The sequence below is a fragment of the Vidua macroura genome, chromosome Z (assembly GCF_024509145.1).
Source record: "Vidua macroura isolate BioBank_ID:100142 chromosome Z, ASM2450914v1, whole genome shotgun sequence".
NCBI classification, from domain to species: Eukaryota; Metazoa; Chordata; class Aves; order Passeriformes; family Viduidae; genus Vidua; species Vidua macroura.
The window spans coordinates 43894996-43912045 of NC_071611.1; the positions used below are offsets into that span (position 1 = coordinate 43894996).

At 42.0% G+C, this 17050-nt stretch overlaps 2 protein-coding genes across 4 annotated transcripts in view; one reads left to right on the forward strand and one right to left on the reverse strand.

Annotated features, from left to right (window-relative positions):
• The window catches only part of ABCA1 (ATP binding cassette subfamily A member 1), a 95442-nt gene extending 88990 nt beyond the window's left edge, over nucleotides 1-6452 (forward strand). For 2 of the 3 annotated variants that reach the window (XM_054002504.1, XM_054002505.1), the window contains exons 46-50: nucleotides 494-628; nucleotides 860-963; nucleotides 1087-1179; nucleotides 1377-1620; nucleotides 1814-5033. In XM_054002504.1, coding sequence (XP_053858479.1) covers nucleotides 494-628; nucleotides 860-963; nucleotides 1087-1179; nucleotides 1377-1620; nucleotides 1814-1954 — 717 coding nt within the window. In that variant the 3' untranslated portion in view covers nucleotides 1955-5033. Of the gene's footprint in view, nucleotides 1-493; nucleotides 629-859; nucleotides 964-1086; nucleotides 1180-1376; nucleotides 1621-1813; nucleotides 5034-5360 lie in introns of those variants that run through there. The other variant, XM_054002503.1, reaches the window with a different exon arrangement.
• A 100-nt stretch (nucleotides 6453-6552) lies between these two features.
• Nucleotides 6553-16645, reverse strand: NIPSNAP3A (nipsnap homolog 3A). The gene is given in 7 exon segments (XM_054002506.1): nucleotides 6553-8638; nucleotides 8749-8835; nucleotides 9211-9360; nucleotides 10919-11080; nucleotides 14063-14182; nucleotides 14185-14263; nucleotides 16236-16645. Coding segments are annotated over 7 exon segments (750 nt in total). The 5' UTR covers nucleotides 16311-16645; the 3' UTR covers nucleotides 6553-8561.
• Between the last annotated feature and the right edge of the window lie 405 nt (nucleotides 16646-17050).

Here is a 17050-nt window from a genome sequence, read left to right on the forward strand (position 1 = left end):
AGAGTACTAGCTGAATCTCTTCCCCATAACACACTGCAGGGCAATAATGCCTGCCAGTTGGCACCATTAGGGACACTTCTAAACAACGAACGAAATTCCATCTATCCAAAGGGCTAAGATGCACCACGGTGTGAGGGCTGTGGGTCAGTAGTGTCCATATCCCTATTACTGTAAGCCCACAGTAATAGGAAAGCTCACTGAAGCTGGTGCTGCTAAGAGCACAAGACTGTTGGTTAATGTGGCTCAGCTGACGTTGAATTCATGTCCACCAGCTGATAAGCTGCAGCCATTTGATTTTTTTAGGCCTCCTGGGGGACAGGGTTACATATATCCTGATCCAGAGGTGCACAGGGTGTTTCAAAACCCACATCCGTGCCATTAGATCCTCAGATGAATGGCCCTTCTGAAAGCTGCTTTTGAAACCAAAGCTTGTAAGAAAAATGTCTTTGTGCAGATGTTGCTATGCTTATTGGTGTTGTGCTGTCTGTCATAGGTTGGTGAGTGGGCAATTCGGAAACTGGGCCTTGTGAAATATGGAGAAAAATACGCTGGAAATTACAGTGGAGGGAACAGACGCAAGCTTTCCACAGCCATTGCTCTCATTGGAGGGCCACCTGTGGTGTTCCTGGTGAGTCCGCAACCTTTGCTCATCAATATTTTTCTTGAAAAATAGAAAAACATATTGAAATGAAGACTAATTAAAAATGTGGTGCACAAATTACTTTGTAATTTTAGAAAACAAATCAAACTTGCTTATTTTCAATGTTTCCATAATCAGGAATGGACAGGTGATTTCAAAGGTGAGGTATTTTTCATTAGAATGTAGCAGCATAATCTGTTTTTTGTACGCCTTTTGCAGGATGAGCCAACAACAGGGATGGATCCCAAAGCACGTCGCTTCTTGTGGAACTGTGCTCTGAGTGTAATCAAGGAGGGGAGATCAGTGGTGCTTACATCTCACAGGTAAGTAGCAGCCCACTTGTGCCATACTTTGGGTTTTAGATCTGCCCGGGATGGATGCTAAAGCCTTTCTGCTCAGCCCTTCAATGCTGTTTGCAGTACTAATGAAGTTATTTCTGCCTGCAGCATGGAAGAATGTGAAGCCCTGTGCACTCGAATGGCAATAATGGTCAATGGGCGATTCAGGTGTCTGGGCAGTGTCCAGCACCTAAAAAACAGGTAAGTGTCTTTCTTTTTTTTTTTTTTTTTTTTTTTTTGCTTACATCACAGAGTTTGCACTTTTAGGGAGATACAGTTAGGCTTAGTTCCTCATGCTATTCCCATTGCTATTCTGACTATAGGAAATGCTGCTGGATTTTTAGCATCACTTGTATTTCAGAAGTGCTTAACTCTTGTACTGACATTTTTGTTTGCAGGTTTGGAGATGGTTACACCATAGTGGTGAGAATTGCAGGGGCAAACCCAGACTTAAAGCCTGTTGAGGAGTTCTTTGGGCATGCCTTCCCTGGAAGTGTCCTAAAGGAAAAACATCGGAATATGCTGCAGTACCAACTTCCCTCTTCACCATCCTCCCTGGCCAAAATATTCAGTATTCTCTCCCATAACAAGAAGAGACTCCACATAGAAGACTACTCCGTTTCTCAGACCACACTTGACCAAGTAAGTTTTTAGTAGCCTGGATGCCAAAAGCTTCTTTTGGTAGGAGTACATCTTCCAATTTAATTGACCTATCTTATAAGGGCATTTAAACAGAGTACTGGATCTCAGAACTATTTCAGGATATCCAGTGCTTAAAATGCCATTAATTCATTAAATACTATGGTGGTGTTTGACATGGCCTTTTTTCTTGTAGGTTTTTGTAAATTTTGCTAAGGACCAAAGTGATGACGACCATACTAAGGACCTGTCATTGCACAAAAACCAGACTGTGGTAGACATTGCAATCCTTAACTCCTTCCTGCAAGATGAGAAGGTAAAAGAAAGTTGTGTGTGAGCCAATTTTGTCAAAGAGATGATGAGCCGAATGCAAACTTCCTTTTCCTGGGATAGGATACTCCCAAAGAAGCTAGAGGAAAAGCAACTGGACACTCTACTGATAACCATTCAATGCAATGCAATTCAATGCAATGAAAACAATTCCTTTACAGGGGCAGTGCCTCATGGAGTCGTCTTGTACTGTTCTCCAGTGAAAGACTTGAACTTAGCTCATTACAGTATAACTCTGAAGCTGTGGTAAAGCACCCACAAGATGCTGTGGGCTTTCAACTATACTGTAACTTGTTCCGTACAGTATGTTTTTATTAGGGTTGCTAAAATAATTCATTGAGAAATCATGGCCAGTGGTTATTTACAGATATTTAAGACGTGCATGTTTTAGTTTTTAGAACATTCATGTCAGGAGTGGGAATGTGCTGGTGCTATATCCATTGCTGGCAATGAATGCACCAAAAACAGTCCATGGCAAGAAAAGTCACCACCAGTGTTGTAGCCCTAGGTTGTAAAAACTTACCTGACAAGCTGGCTTTCTCTAGGCTGATGTAGGTCAGTGGCGACAAAGCTGAGGCCACAAAGCAGTAGTGTGCAGGTGGGATGACAAGAGGCCATCATAGCCACATAGCTTCATCAGCAAGTGGTGATACGCAGAACTGTGAATCCTCTAAATGCATGATTGTCCCACCAGCATCACAATCAACAACATTCTCTGACTAGATGGCTGTGCAGTTAAGTACTTTCCTGCTCCTCTGAGGTACTGTTGCAGCTGCATGACCGTCTAGTAGAAAGAAGTGGGTGAGAAGCAGACATAGGGTTTGGACCACAGCAGCAAACTCAGTAGTTGTACAAGCTGCTAATGCCAAGAGCAAATTCTAAATCATGAGCTGTCACTCAGATTTGTAATATCTGCTCTTTAACCCCTGCTTTGCACCAGAAAGGTACCCAACATCTGGAATTACTGCTTAGCACAAGCATGTTGCTGTTTCTGGCTTTGCCAGATAAAACTAGAAACAAGATGTAGATTTTTTTTTTTTAACAGTATTATTTATGACTTTAAATAGGTAGGTAGCATAATTAGGGATTGGAAATGCTTTCAGTTGATCTTTGTAGCCACAATATTTCTTTACATTATGCCTGTAATGCTATGCTCTCTTCATATCCATGTGGTGGATAGCTGCATTCATGATCTGACCATGTTCCAGATTCTAGCAATCAGCTGCTATCTACAAACAACTTCACCTAAAATTTACCTGTTTGGAAACTGGTATAACATTAATGTGTAAGTTTCTGCTTCTGTTGTGCAGTGTAGTTTCAGTCATTAGGTGATCCCTAACTGGAGTATAGACCCTTATTATACATGTGACAAACAACTGTTTCAGTAAAAAATCCCTCTGAAAAACAAGAGTTCAAGATAATAGTGCTACGGTCAATAGTCAATTTTTTCAAGTTTTACAAAGCCAGACTAATGTTAGAGGGGAAATTATACAGTAAGAACAACAGTCTTGTTCACATTGTACAACAGTCATGGGAGAGTATGCTTTTAGTGCCCCATCTGTTGCTTTCACATTTGAAAATTGGTTCAGTAATGTGGTTTGAACACAACTGCAGTTCCTGAGCTGTTCCTGTATGCCATGCCTCTGCCTTAACTACCCACAGAGGTTCTGCACTAGTTTTGATGCTACTCCATGAATCAATCATGGACCATTTTCTTGTGCGAATGACCGTAGCAGCCCAGCAAATACTAAAAAGGCTGGCATGAGCCTGAAGAAGATTAATTGCATATTTCCAAGTATACTTGGTAACACTGACCAACTCATCATTTTTAAAACACAGTTAAACCAAGTTCCTTGTCCCTCTGTGTCCTGCCTTCAGGTAAAGTAAGAGCTTAGTACAAGCTCTGCTGAAGTGCTTTTTTCATAACTTTATTAATTTTTTTTATCTGTATAATTCATTGCTAAGGGGATTGAGAAAAGGAGTATAAAGGGGATTGGTATACCTCACTTAAAACATACTTTGTTATTACCTTTATGACATTGTCACTCTATGGGGATGAGTTGCAGAGTGATGAATACACCAGACTTTCAGGTGCAGAAACAGCAGAGCTACAACCATGACTACTCCAAAACAGACTGCAAGTATTCGGTATCAATTAAACAAGTAGCATGTCCTGGAGGCATGCCACTGCTAAAAGTCGCTATTACAAATCAGCATTATGTCACTGAAGTGAAGGGCTAACGTTTTGCACTGCACCAAACTAGTGCATGTAGAGCTAGAACAAATTCTAGGAGGATTCAGATTTGGTCCTGAAAGGGCTGTGGTTTGCTCTTGGTAACTGTTCATTTAAATTATTCATGTATCAGGAAACAACAGTCACATGGTAATACACTTTCCTTAGCCCACCAAAAAGATTCTTGATTTCTATTGCCCCATGACTGTCATGCTTACAGGGTCTGCTATCTGTGAACAAAATATTGCAGTAAATGTGGATATTAACCAAACTACTTGACAGCTCTGATCTGCATTGTTTGTACTGAACAGACAGCATAATGCAACACTGGCATGAAGATTGGTCATGGAATATGTTCAGACAGCCACAAAGTTTTACTTAAGTACGTGTTGAGGAAAAATCACTCTAGAGTCAGACACATTATATGAACCACTTTTGATAATGAAACTACACTGAGGTGTTAACTTATTTTGAACTTCAGTACTATTGACATGTTGCATCCCTCTTTGTAGTACATTTGTATTTCAGTAAGGAGTTGTTGTATTTTCCCCATGGTTAAACAACCACTGTTGTGCTTATCTTTCCCTCCTGAATTACAGTTTGTCCTTCGTTCCAAGCACTTTATGCTATCTGTAATGGGATCTATTTTTGCACTGGAATATCTGTTAACTTTGCAAAAATCTAGAGAGATTTCACAACTGAAATTTCTAAGTTAAATCCTTAAATGGACATTTTCATTAAAAGCAAAAAAAAAAGTATATATATTTGTATTTGCTAATATCTGTTATGTGAAATATTAAAAGGCACTCTAATTGCCTTGTATTAAGTAAAAAATAAACTTGTTATAGCACCATTGGTCTTCACAAGTGTAATTATTGCATTTGCTATTTCAAGGAGCACTGCTAGAAGCTTTTAGTTTTGCCTGGTTTTATTTTGTTGTTAACTTTGCTGTATGAGATTTCAGTAGCTCTAAAAACAAGTATGGAGTAGATATACTATCTTCAGGTAAATGAGGAGATGCAAGATATAAAGGTAAGTGCTACATTAAACTTAAAGTTAGTAAATAGAAAGGTCTCTAGCAAGTGATTGGTTAACTGTCAAATCCAGCTGCAAAGCATAATGAACTTCTCTGGATGTTTAAACCCCAACTCAAGTACCTGCTTCTGAATTTTTATTACAGATATGCAAGTTGCTTCTCCTTGCTAAAAACACCATATACACTCGGTTGACTTTGAACAGCAGTTTACAAATGAAAGCAGAATAACAGTATGATTGCTCAAGGATAGACTGATACTGAAATGTTGTCTGCTAGTGCCTGCAGTATCACCATCAACCAAGTTCCAGTATCTAACCAACTCCTGAAGTTATACTCATCAGGAAAACTCATCCTGAGATAAGAAGCGAATTAAAATTTCACAGAATCACAGAATATACTGAGTTGGAAGAGACCCTAAAGGATCATCAGGTCCCGTTCCTAGCCCTGTACAACATCATCCCTAAGAATCACACCATATGCCTAAGAGCACTGTCCAAACACTTCTTGATCTCTTGTCAGGCTTGGTGCTGTGATCACTTCCATGGAGAGCTTGTTCCAGTGCCACCCTCTGGGTGAAGAATCTTTTGCTAATACCCAGCCTAAACCTCCACTGACACAACTTCAGGCCCATCCCTGAGGTCCTGTCACTGGGTGACAGAGACAAGATCACTGTCTGCTCCTCCTCTTCCCCTCAGGAGGAAGTTGTAACTGCAATGAGGACTCCCTTCAATCTCCTTCAGGCTGAACAAACTCAGGGACCTCAGCAGCTCCTCGTTCAGCTTCCTCTCAGGGTCTTTCACCATCTTTGTTCACCCTCTCTAATGGCTTAATATCTTTTTTGCATTGTAATGATGCCTTCGGCTTTTAGCTTTTTTTATTTTTCATATATTTGTAATCCTGCAATTCTTTAGTGTATAAGCTCCATATAGAGTGTCATTTTGGTCAGACAAAACAATTCCTCTCCAGGCCTAGAAATCAAGGACCTCTTACTCTTTCAGCCCCTAAGAAATGTAAACAAAAGTGAGTTGGGGGGAGCAAACCTGGGGTAAATGACTTCATTACCTAGACCTGTAATTGGAAGATTAACCCCCAATCTGCAAATGGGCCAAACTTACAAAAGTATGAAAGCCCTGCGATCTGTCATCCATTTTTGGGTGTAGCCCCTGGGGGCAGGGCTGGGAGAGTAGCCACCAGATACATTTCATCTGCCTGAAATGTATCTGAAGGCCCTTCAATAAACATAACTGCTTTTTATTCCCCCTAATTTTGCCTGGCCTCTTTTTTTAGGTAGTCCCAAAAGGCATCAGTGGCACCCAAACCTGCCCCTAGCACTCGAGGTAAAGCTGCCCCAGCTCAAAGCACAGCAGGACAATCCCCTCTCTTGCCCAGCTGGTGATGCTGTGCCTGATGCACCCCAGGACAAAGCTGGCCCTCCTGGCTGCCAGGGCACTGCTGACTCATGTTCAACTTGCCCTCGACCAGGACCTCCCAGGGCCCATTTCTGCCACCTTCTAACATCTTGTTCCCCACCCTGTCTGTATACCCAGGGTTGCCCTACCCCAGGTGCAGAATCTGGCACTTCAAACTTCATGTGGTTGATGATTGCCTAGGCCTCTTAATTTCCTGGGTTTTCTGTTCTGATCTAGTGTCCAGCTGGCACCTCAGGATAAAGCACACCTCTATCGTTTTGAATGTTCTTTACTCTCAGTGCTGGTGTTACAGAAAATAGTTTTAATTAAAAAAAAACAACAAACCAACCAAAAACCCTCACTGAAACAATTCTTGCATTCAAATTAGAAAAAGGTCTTTTTAACTCTCTCTCCCCACTTTTCAGCCCATGTTTTTGTTAGTAAAGAAAAATCATCCTTTGAAAGAACTGTTATAAGGCAATGTTCTGAACAATATACTGGTTCATCAGCTCTTTGTACCTTAAAAAGATGATTTGTAAAATGTAAGACAGGGGTCTCTGAAGTAGTGTTTGTTCCACCCTGAGAATGCTAAACATGGCTTTGTTGGAGGGAGCAGTGTATGAAGACGTGGATATAGCAGCTGGGACCTGGTATACTCCCTTAACTACAGCAGCCACATCCCATGCACCCACTTGGACACAAACAGAATGGCCTAGAATTCGTTTTAGTGCTTTCTGTAAGATCTTAAGGCACTTTAAATAAGCAATAATCATTAGGCAAACTGTACTAAGATACTTCAGTACTCAATTGCTCATTGCAGATCCATGATTAATATGTAGAAAATCCTCCCAAGTGCTCTGCAATTTACAGTCAATACCTATAAATTGCAGAAGAGGGCGCTCTGTACCACCGTATACAAAACTGAAGTTTGACTTCTCAGCCCTCTGCCCTACTGCTATTCACTCTAGCTTACTGGTTCTAAAGCAATTTGTTGTTGACCAAAAATGAATACTGCAAAATGAGTACTGTACTTGGAGAATGAGATTTATCATTTCATAGTTTAAAAAAAGTAAGAGTTTGAGCCATAAACACTAAGAATTAATGCTTTATGCTCATTTATTTAGCTTTCAATGGTTTGACAAAAAGTATTTCAAAGGGTGACAGCACATGTAAATCAGTTGAGTCTGATGACACAATTGAACAAGGAGGCCTAATCACCTTTAGCACCCGAAACAAATATTAAAATACCCAAGCTAAAGCTTGTGTGGGTAACTCACAGTTTTGAGGCAGTGTTTAATGAACAAAAAAGGAAAAGGCTGAAATGAGCCATAACAAGTTACTATGTAAAAAGTCTCATGGCAGAGCTCATTAGGATACACTACCTAATCAGCCCCATTGTTGCACTTAAGTGCAATTCCAGCAACACTGATGTTGTACATTGCTCAGAATTTATATAAAGCATGCTGGTGAGAAGACTGATTAAAACATAATTGGGTAAGATATATGTGGGAGCTTTCCTTCTTAAAACTGTATGGAATAACTAAGATGTGATAATTATAAGAGGCATCAAAGTATGTCATAAAAATGATACCATCCCTGGCTGGAATGTTGGACAAGAGCACAACTTTCTCAGTTCGGTAAGTGATCTAGCTATGCAAAAAATTATGAAGAACTTAAGGATTAAAATAGGAGGTTGGCGAAGCATGGTTTGTGTCATGATATGGCTCAAGTTCTTTGTCCTGGAGATGTAGGAACATCACCATAAACTTATTTTTAACAATTGGTATCAGAGTGCTGATTTATACTGCTAGTGGATCGGCATTTTGCATCCATTTTTTGTCAACTGAAGAACAGCTCATCTCATAAGGGTATGTCACTGACTGACAGCATTTCCATCTTGTCTCTTCTGCCATCAGTTACACCCTTTAGAAGAAGGTTACTTCAGCGGTGAGCATTGCAGAGGAATCAGAAGCACATTTTGCTGGGACTCCAGGAATCTGACACTGTCACACACTAAAATTAAATATGTTTTTAATTAAGACAGCATTCCAATGAAAAGCAATACTTTTCTCAGCATGCATGCAGGTAACACAAGTGAATTCTCTAGATTCATCATGTCTTACCAGCTGCTACAACTCTGGCATCTTCATGGGCACTGTGTCTTCCTGCTGCCCGGTGATCTGGGCTCTCATTCCACCACAACACATGGACTGAGAAAGTATAAATAAATTCAGCACTACTATGCTGCAATACAACACGTACTCTTAAGTCCTAGCAATCTGCCTTCATCTGTAACATGCTTTGCAATTATCAGAAATAATTCTCCAGGCATGCTAGTGGTGGGATGATCTTTTACTGAGCCATTGCATGGTTTAATATCAGACCTTAAAGTCTTTTAAGAATGGGGCAACTGGCTTAAGTCTATAACCCAATACACAAAGCTGGGTTCAAGGACTGTTTACAGGACTTCAGTGATCCACACCAACATTTTCAGCAAGCTGGCCAACCCTGATCCAGGATGGTGGCTTGCCCCTCTGCCTCTGCCCCTTCCTATGCCAAAGTCTGAATCAGAAATTGATGAGTACTTGTGTTAAATAATCCATATTCTGTGTGGAAAACACCGATCAGCTTGGTATATCCTGTGTTGATGTGAGCATTGATTGCAGCTCGAAATGCTTCACCCCACAATGTTGGCCCACCAGGCTTCATCTGGAAAGTAACCCATTCATATACACCTAGAAGAAAAGGCAAACACTACCACAAGGAAGGAAATACAAATTAATACTCCAGATCTTGAACCATGTCTCATGGCCACAGTGTATTTGCTGTGAGACCAATATGACGTTTCCCTGTCATTTGAGGACAGCAGGAAACTGCCCCTTCCTCCCAACATGCACAAGAACTCACACCTTCCAGAGGCAACTGTTCACTAAGAGCAGTTAGTTCAAGTGTAAATCTAAGTACCAGGGCCCTGAAGAACAGAATGCTTCACACAAAGCCCAACTTTGTAATATTCAATGCTGCATGGAGACTTTGGGATATTCAGACTACTTTGCCATAAGTGGTCATGCTTGTTTGAGGAATTTGGGTGCCTCCTTGAGCAATGCTGGATGTCTTTCCTAAGATAGGAGATGTTTTCTGGTATTGAAGTGGTTTATGACATTACAAACTCCTTTGACTCCTGGCAGTTGGTCACAGTAAGATCTGACAGCATAACCAACAAAGCAGGACTAGTTTAGCACCTCTGCTGTGCCAAGCAATCTCCCTTATTTGTAGAGAAATGGCATAATTTGCAAAAAAAACTCCAGTCCTGCTAAAAGTTACTTGTCTTCTTTCTGTTCAGGTAGTTACTTCAGATCACAATTGTTGACACAGTAATAGAAAGCCAGACACTTGCTACTTGGCAGTGTTTGGTGTCACTCTCCAATGGGCTGGAGATAAACTACAATAGTGTTTGAAGTCATCTCTCCAGATTTTAGAGAAGACTGGACTGCTTTCAAATTCAACAGCAGCAGCATAAAATGCCGAATCTCGAATAAAGGAAATAAAGAACAAAGATTACTGTAGTTATACATGTGCTGAGGGCTGAAGCAAAGTCTGTTCCCTCTCACTTCATGCAAGAAAGCCTGCCAATGTTCATAAATTGGGGAACATTGGTAGTCAGTATTACTAACATGAAATTTGCTACAGAGAGAATTAAAATACAAAGAGACATGACTTGTACACCTAACCTATGACTGTTACAAAAAGGGGCATAAGGAAGAACTGCAGAACTACAGCTCCCTCAGTCTCACCTCTGTAGCTGGCAAGATCAAGGAGCAGATTCTCATGTTTGACTTTCATGTATCTTTAAAAAAGTAGGGAATCTTATAAACTTTATGCGAAAGAAGCAGTAACATCAAAGTAAATTGGTAAGAGAAAAATCTCTGTGAAAGAGAACAATGATTATCCAGGAAATGCCCTCTCACTGATGGATAGACAAAGCAAGTCTGGGATGACTGCTCTGACCACTACTATGGCACTGCCGTTTTGCATATTCATTTAACAAGTCACAATCCTGATCATTAACAACCTTGATGACCAGTGCTTTAGTCAGTTATTGATGTATGTTAGTGTAAAATCCTTTTGAAAAACTCTGTGCCTCACTGTGTTATATCACCTTTTCCACATGGGTGCATGTACGTACATTTGTTACGTGAAGGGTCATAAAACTATGCAATACCTGGTTTAAACTTTAAGCCATTTTTTGTTAGTGTCGGTAACTTTAATCAGCAAAAGAAAGGATAAGCTCACCCCCTTTCTTTGAAGGCTTCCCGAGCTGACACCAGGGCACCAGATAAACAACTTCATTGTGCTGCTTCTCTACCAAGGGGAGAGCCACAGAGATGAATTTTCCCTGCCAGTCTTTGTCATTTGCTAGTGCATGCCGGACTGCTGTTCTGTGGGCAAAATTATCTGTAAGGAAAGGAGAAAAAAAAAACAAACCATGAAAAAATGCACATGATGCCACATCAGACTCAATCAAAATATGTAACTGCAAACTACACTTTTCTAATTTTGAAACTAGTATTTTTAGACATCATATTAGTTCAAAGCAGATGTGGTAAATTTCCTTTAAATTCTGCAAAACTTTCTTTAAAATCTGCTTTAGCTCTCAGATTAAAATGGATTCAAGTCAAATGAAAATTTCCAAGAAAGTTTACAAAAGAGTTAAAATAAGTTAAGCAATTTTACTGTTTAAAAAGATTTACACATAGCAATTTCAGGGACTACTGCATGTGGCTACAGTTACCAAGGATAAGATTTGGAGAAAGCACAGTGGATATGGAAATGAAGTGGAAAAAAAATCAGGAGAAGTAATAGCCTACCAAGAAAAAAAGTAATAAATATGCTTTGGCTTATATAAAGTGACAGTAAAAGTGTAGAATTAATGTTTGTGTGTTCAGTTACATAAAAAGATGTTAAATGCCCAAAAGCTAAACCATTTCTTTTTTTTTTTTTTTCTTACTGGAAAACAAATCAACATAATTAAGAGTGTGAATTTCAACTGCTTAGGCTGCAGTGGCATCTTAAGCAATATATTTATGCAGACAGCCCCCAATATTACAAAAGAAAAATCAGCATCTGAAAATAGGAAGAACTTTGAGAAATATCAGTATCTTGGGACTAAGAGGTAAATATAGAAATTATGTAAACAGGGATCTGATGAATCAAGGAGGAAGGATGTTGTAAAGTTTGTTCATTTCTCAGATCATAGTGTGGTCTCAGTGTGGGGAGAGGAACCACCATAATTAGACATGTAGAACACTGTTAGGAAACAAAAGGTATAGCTTTTTCCTTAGTTTTGCATTTTAAAGGTTTCCCATAGATTTTTTTTTTTTTTTAATTTAGAGATAGTAGCAATAGCCAAGACTAAAATGTTCTGAGAAGCAGAACAATTTATAAATGCAAGTGAACTCAAAATATTGACAAATGAATGGTCCTCTCTTAAGGAAAAGAAAGACATGGCTGCCCAGGTCATGAAAAATGTTGAGGTACTCAATGTTCTTTTTTGCCTTGGTCTGCACTGGCAAGTGCTCCAGCCAGACCACACAAGTCACAGAAAGCAAAGGCAGGGACTGTGAGAATGAAGAACCAGCTGCTGTAGGAAAAGTCGAGGTCTGAGACCACCCAAGAGAAGTGAAGGTGCACAAATCAATGGGACTCAATGAGATATATTCATGGGACCTAAGGAAACTGTCAGACTGTCAGAAACTGTCAGGCTAAGCCACAATTCATTGTATTTGAGAAGTTATAGTAGCTCATTTTTAAAAAGGAACAGAAGAAGAACTGCATAACTACAGCTTGGTCAGTCTCACCTCTGCCTGGCAAGATCAAGGTGCCGATCCTCATGAAAACTATGCCAAGGCTCATGGAAGGCCATGAGGTGTTTGACAACAGCCAACATGGCTTCACTAAGGGCAAATTGTGCCTGACTAATTATCACCTTCTGTGACAGAGTTGCAGCTTTGGTGGATGAGAGAAGAATGACTGACATCAGAGGAGGTGACAAAGATGATACAAGTGCTCAAGCATCTCTCCTATGAAGACAGGCTGGAAGAATTTAGCCTATTCAGCCTGAAGAAGTCTCCAGGGAGACCTTACAAGAGCATTCCAGCAGCTAAAGTGAGCCTGTAAGAGAGCTAGAGAGGCACTTCTTATAAGGGCATGTAGTGATAGGACAAGACGGAATGTCATTAAACTGACAAAGGGTAGATTTAGAATCACAGGATGGTTTGGATTGGAAGGGACCTCTAAACATTACCTAGTTTCAACCCCCCAGCCATGTGCAGGGACATCTGCCACACAGAGCTGCATCCAGCCAGGCTTTAAATACTGCCTGGGATGGAGCAAGATTTAGATTAGATATAATGAATAAATTCTTAACTGTGAGAATGCTGAGACGTTGGAGCATATTGCTCAGAGAAGCTGTGGATGCCCAATCCCTGGAAGCGTTAGAGGCCAGGCTGGATGTGGCCCTGAGAAATGTAGTTGAGAGGAACCAAACAATTCTGATTCCACGATTCATCCCTCCAAAACAAAATGAGTGATCCTTTAATCTAAACAGGTACTGTGACCACACTGGATTTCCATGAGCACACTGTCTCAACATGTAGATACACCTGGACTGCAGGTGTTCAAGGGGAATTATACCAGTGTGCCTTCCCACTTCTCTATAACACAAGTATCACTTCCCTTGGGCTCCACAAAAAGCACAGCCAGCACACCTGTTTTTTAGCATAATAGTAGCTTTTTTTGTCTTACCTGCACCTTCCATGTCAGCATCAACTCCAACAAGATAGAGTTGATCATACTGCAAAAACCATATTGCTAGCAAGGTTAAACTTGCAACAAAAACACTCTACATGCCTGAGAAGTCAGACCTGGTGGAGTAGCTTCCTAACTCAGTACAGGCCCACTGCACAAAGAGTTTAAGCATGCAAAGTGCATGCTAATTTTTTTATGGGAGTGACTGGTACTCTGAGCTAAAATACAAGAACAATTATACATATGTATAAACATACAGAGACTGCATATGTGTGTGTATTTCCTTTTTTCCATTCATTTTGAAAGTTTCAAGACATTTGTGGAACTGACCCTAAGTTAAAAATATTTACCATGAATTAAACACTCTGCCACAGTTCCTCTATTATACCTGTTTTGAACAGAGACTGCTGTTCAAGAACACTTGTAACTTTCTCATCCCAACCCATCAACATTGTCCTGACATGCTCTGAAGTATTCTTGTCACTAAGCAATACAGGAGCAATGTTTTGGGGACACCTCCTTACAATGAGAGCAACAAATAAAAGCCAGGTAAGCACTCCCCTCACCTTCTTGCCTAGGAGACAGGGGACACAGAGAAAGCAGAGCAGTGTGAAGGGATGCTGACCGTACCGTACTTCCAAATGTGGAACACCTTGTTCATCGCTCCCAGCTCTGAGTACCAGAATCCCACCAGCTCCGAGTGAGCTGTGCGAAAGTGAAAGTACTTGTTGACCATTTTCAAAAATCCTTCATCTTCGCTGGCTTAATATCATATGTGCGAATTTCATAGAAAATGCCATTATTTTGTCTGGGCCCTGTAGCAAGGCGTACCTGAAATAAAATAGTAAGAAAAAATAGTAAAAATAATTCTCAAGCCAGAAAGTTGTATTCTGTCTAATTTTTTTTAATTAATGCAATACTACAGAAGTATCTGTTACTACAGGTTGGGCACGGGGTACTTACTTCATGACATCCACCACAAAAGAAGTACCTTTTGAGACTTTTCTTTGGAAGTAGTTCCAACATGCATTATTTGCTGCCACTCATTTTGGCAATGCAACAGACTGTAATGTGTCTTTTTTTTTATGCACTCAACTGTTTAATTATTAGCTCATAACAAAGCAGGATTTTCCTTTTCTCAACCTCTTCCTCAGGAAGTCAGCAGGAAGATGAATTTGGCTAAACACATTATTCAAAAGCAAGGCTGCTGAGATTCCAAAGAGGAAGCAATACCAACATCTGCCTGTGTTGGGCTTACCCAACCAACTCATTTTACTGCATCATGTTTTTCTACTGACAATCATATACCAGTACTAGCAAATTACAAATTATTGGCAAATGAAAAAGATACGGACACTTAGGAGTGATTTATTCCAACACAAGATTGCTTAAGTCCACCTCCTAGCCCTTTATTGGCTGTTTCCCAAGAGCTGATCAAGAACAGTTTTTCTGTTCATATTAGATAAAACCCTTTGGGAGTCCCAGACTAAGTGTACTTTTGCAGCTGCCTCAATAACCTGGAACATGCTACTCACCTCTCAAAATAAAACATGAAAAATTAGGGCCAGAACACAGCTTTGGCCTTAGGCCATGTTTGCACAGAGGCAGCTACAGGATGGATTTTGGACATGTCCTATTTCATATGAATCTGCAGGCATGAGCACCATGCAACTCAAGCCACAGAACAGAACTGTTTATGTTTAGAAATTACTTTAAGATTATCCTATCCACTTTGAATCCAGATGTGCCATGTCCACCACTAAACCATATCCTCAAGTGACAGATCTACCTGTTTTCAAATACTTCCAGGGGGGGTGACTCCACCACTCCCCTGTTTCAGTGCTTTATAACCCTTTCAGTGAATAAATTTTTCCTAATATCCAATCTAAACCTCTCCTGGTTTAGGCAATTTGAGGCCACTTCCTCTAATTGTGTCACTTGTTACCTGGGAGAAGAGCCTGCCCCTCCCACATGGCTGCACTTCCCGGTCGCTGAATACACAGGTGAAAATCAAAGGCTTTGTTCCTCAATGGCGTTTCGCAGCATGACACATCCAGTACTAGCTGCCATGAATCACGGCTCCTTGGGACTGTCATGAACCTTTGCAGGATCCTGAGTATGCAGCCTGCAGGAGCGACCCATTCCATACTGGATTTCTTTGGGAAATGAGAGGCCCTGAAGCTTTCTGCTGCTTAGACTTCTGTTCCAGAGAAGGGCAATGGAGCTGGTGAAAGGTCTGGAGCACAAGCCCTGTGAGGAGGAGCTGAGGGAACTGGGGGTGTTTAGCCTGGAGAAAAAGAGGTGACCTTATCACCCTCTACAACTGCCTGAAAGGAGAGCATAACCAGGTGGGGGTCGACATTTTCTTGCAGGCCGAAGACAGTGACAGGATAAAAGGGCATAGTCTCAAGCTACAGCGGGAAAGGTTCAGACTGGACCTCAGGAAGAAATTCTTTACAGATGGGATGATGGGACATCGGAATGGGCTGCCCAGGGACGTGGTGGACTCGCCGTCCCTCGAGGTCTTTAAGGAAAGGCTGGACGTGACACTTGGTGCCACGGTCTGGTTCACAAGGCGGTGGTGTTCGAGAGTGGGCTGGACTCGCTGATCTCAGCAGTCTTTTCCAACAGAATCGATCCCGTGACTAGGGGACGGATCTCAAAGGATCCCACACAACTCCGGGCAGGGCCCGGCGCTCGGCGCGCCCGTGCCCGCGCGCAGGCTCGCCACAGACGGTGTCGCGACAGCGACGGACCCCGCGCAGAGGGTATGGCCCCGCCCCGCCCCGCCCCCCGCCGCTACCTGCGGGCCAGGGCGCGGCAGGGCCAGGCCGGCGGCGGCGGCGAGCGGCCGGCGGAGCAGCGCCGGCGGCAGCATGGCGGGCACGACCTGGCCACGGCCACAGACACCGCCTGCCGTGGGGGCGGCACGGGGGGCGGTGGAGGCGCTGGGCCCGCCTCTGCAGCCCGCCCCGCCGCCTGCGCACCGGGCGGCCGGTGGACGGATTAGGGGTGGACGGAGCAGGATGTGGAAGGCGTAACTGTTGCGGTTTTAAACTCAGCTGCAGATGAAGCAGGTCGCCGCTCAACTTCCCCCCGCCCCTCCCTTTCCCACATCGGTGGAATGCAGAGGAGAATCTAATTAAAACTTGTATTTTGACATAAGAAGAGATTAATAATTGAAACAACAACAACAAGCGCAACAATGCAGTTGCTCACCACCCACTGACTGGGCCAGACCCTCCTCGCCGAAACCAGATCATCCGCCCTTCCACGTTACTCTCCTCAGTTCAAATACCCGGCATGACGTTCTGTGTGTGGGACATCCCTTTGCCCAGTTTAGGTCACCTATCCCGGCCACGCTCCCTCCCACGTTCATTTGCATACCGCCTCTTTGGCGGAGCATGAGAGAAGGGGGGGGGGGGGAAAGTCCTTGACGTACGATAAACACGACTTGGCAAAATACCAAGCCATCAGTGTGTTATCAACAGCAATCTTATTCCAAATCCAAAACACAGCCCTGTAATAGCTACTGAGAAAAAAATTAACCATCCCTTAGCTGTAACTAGGGGTAACAGCTGAGAATCGCTCGTTTAAATTACCTAGCATGGGTGCCTG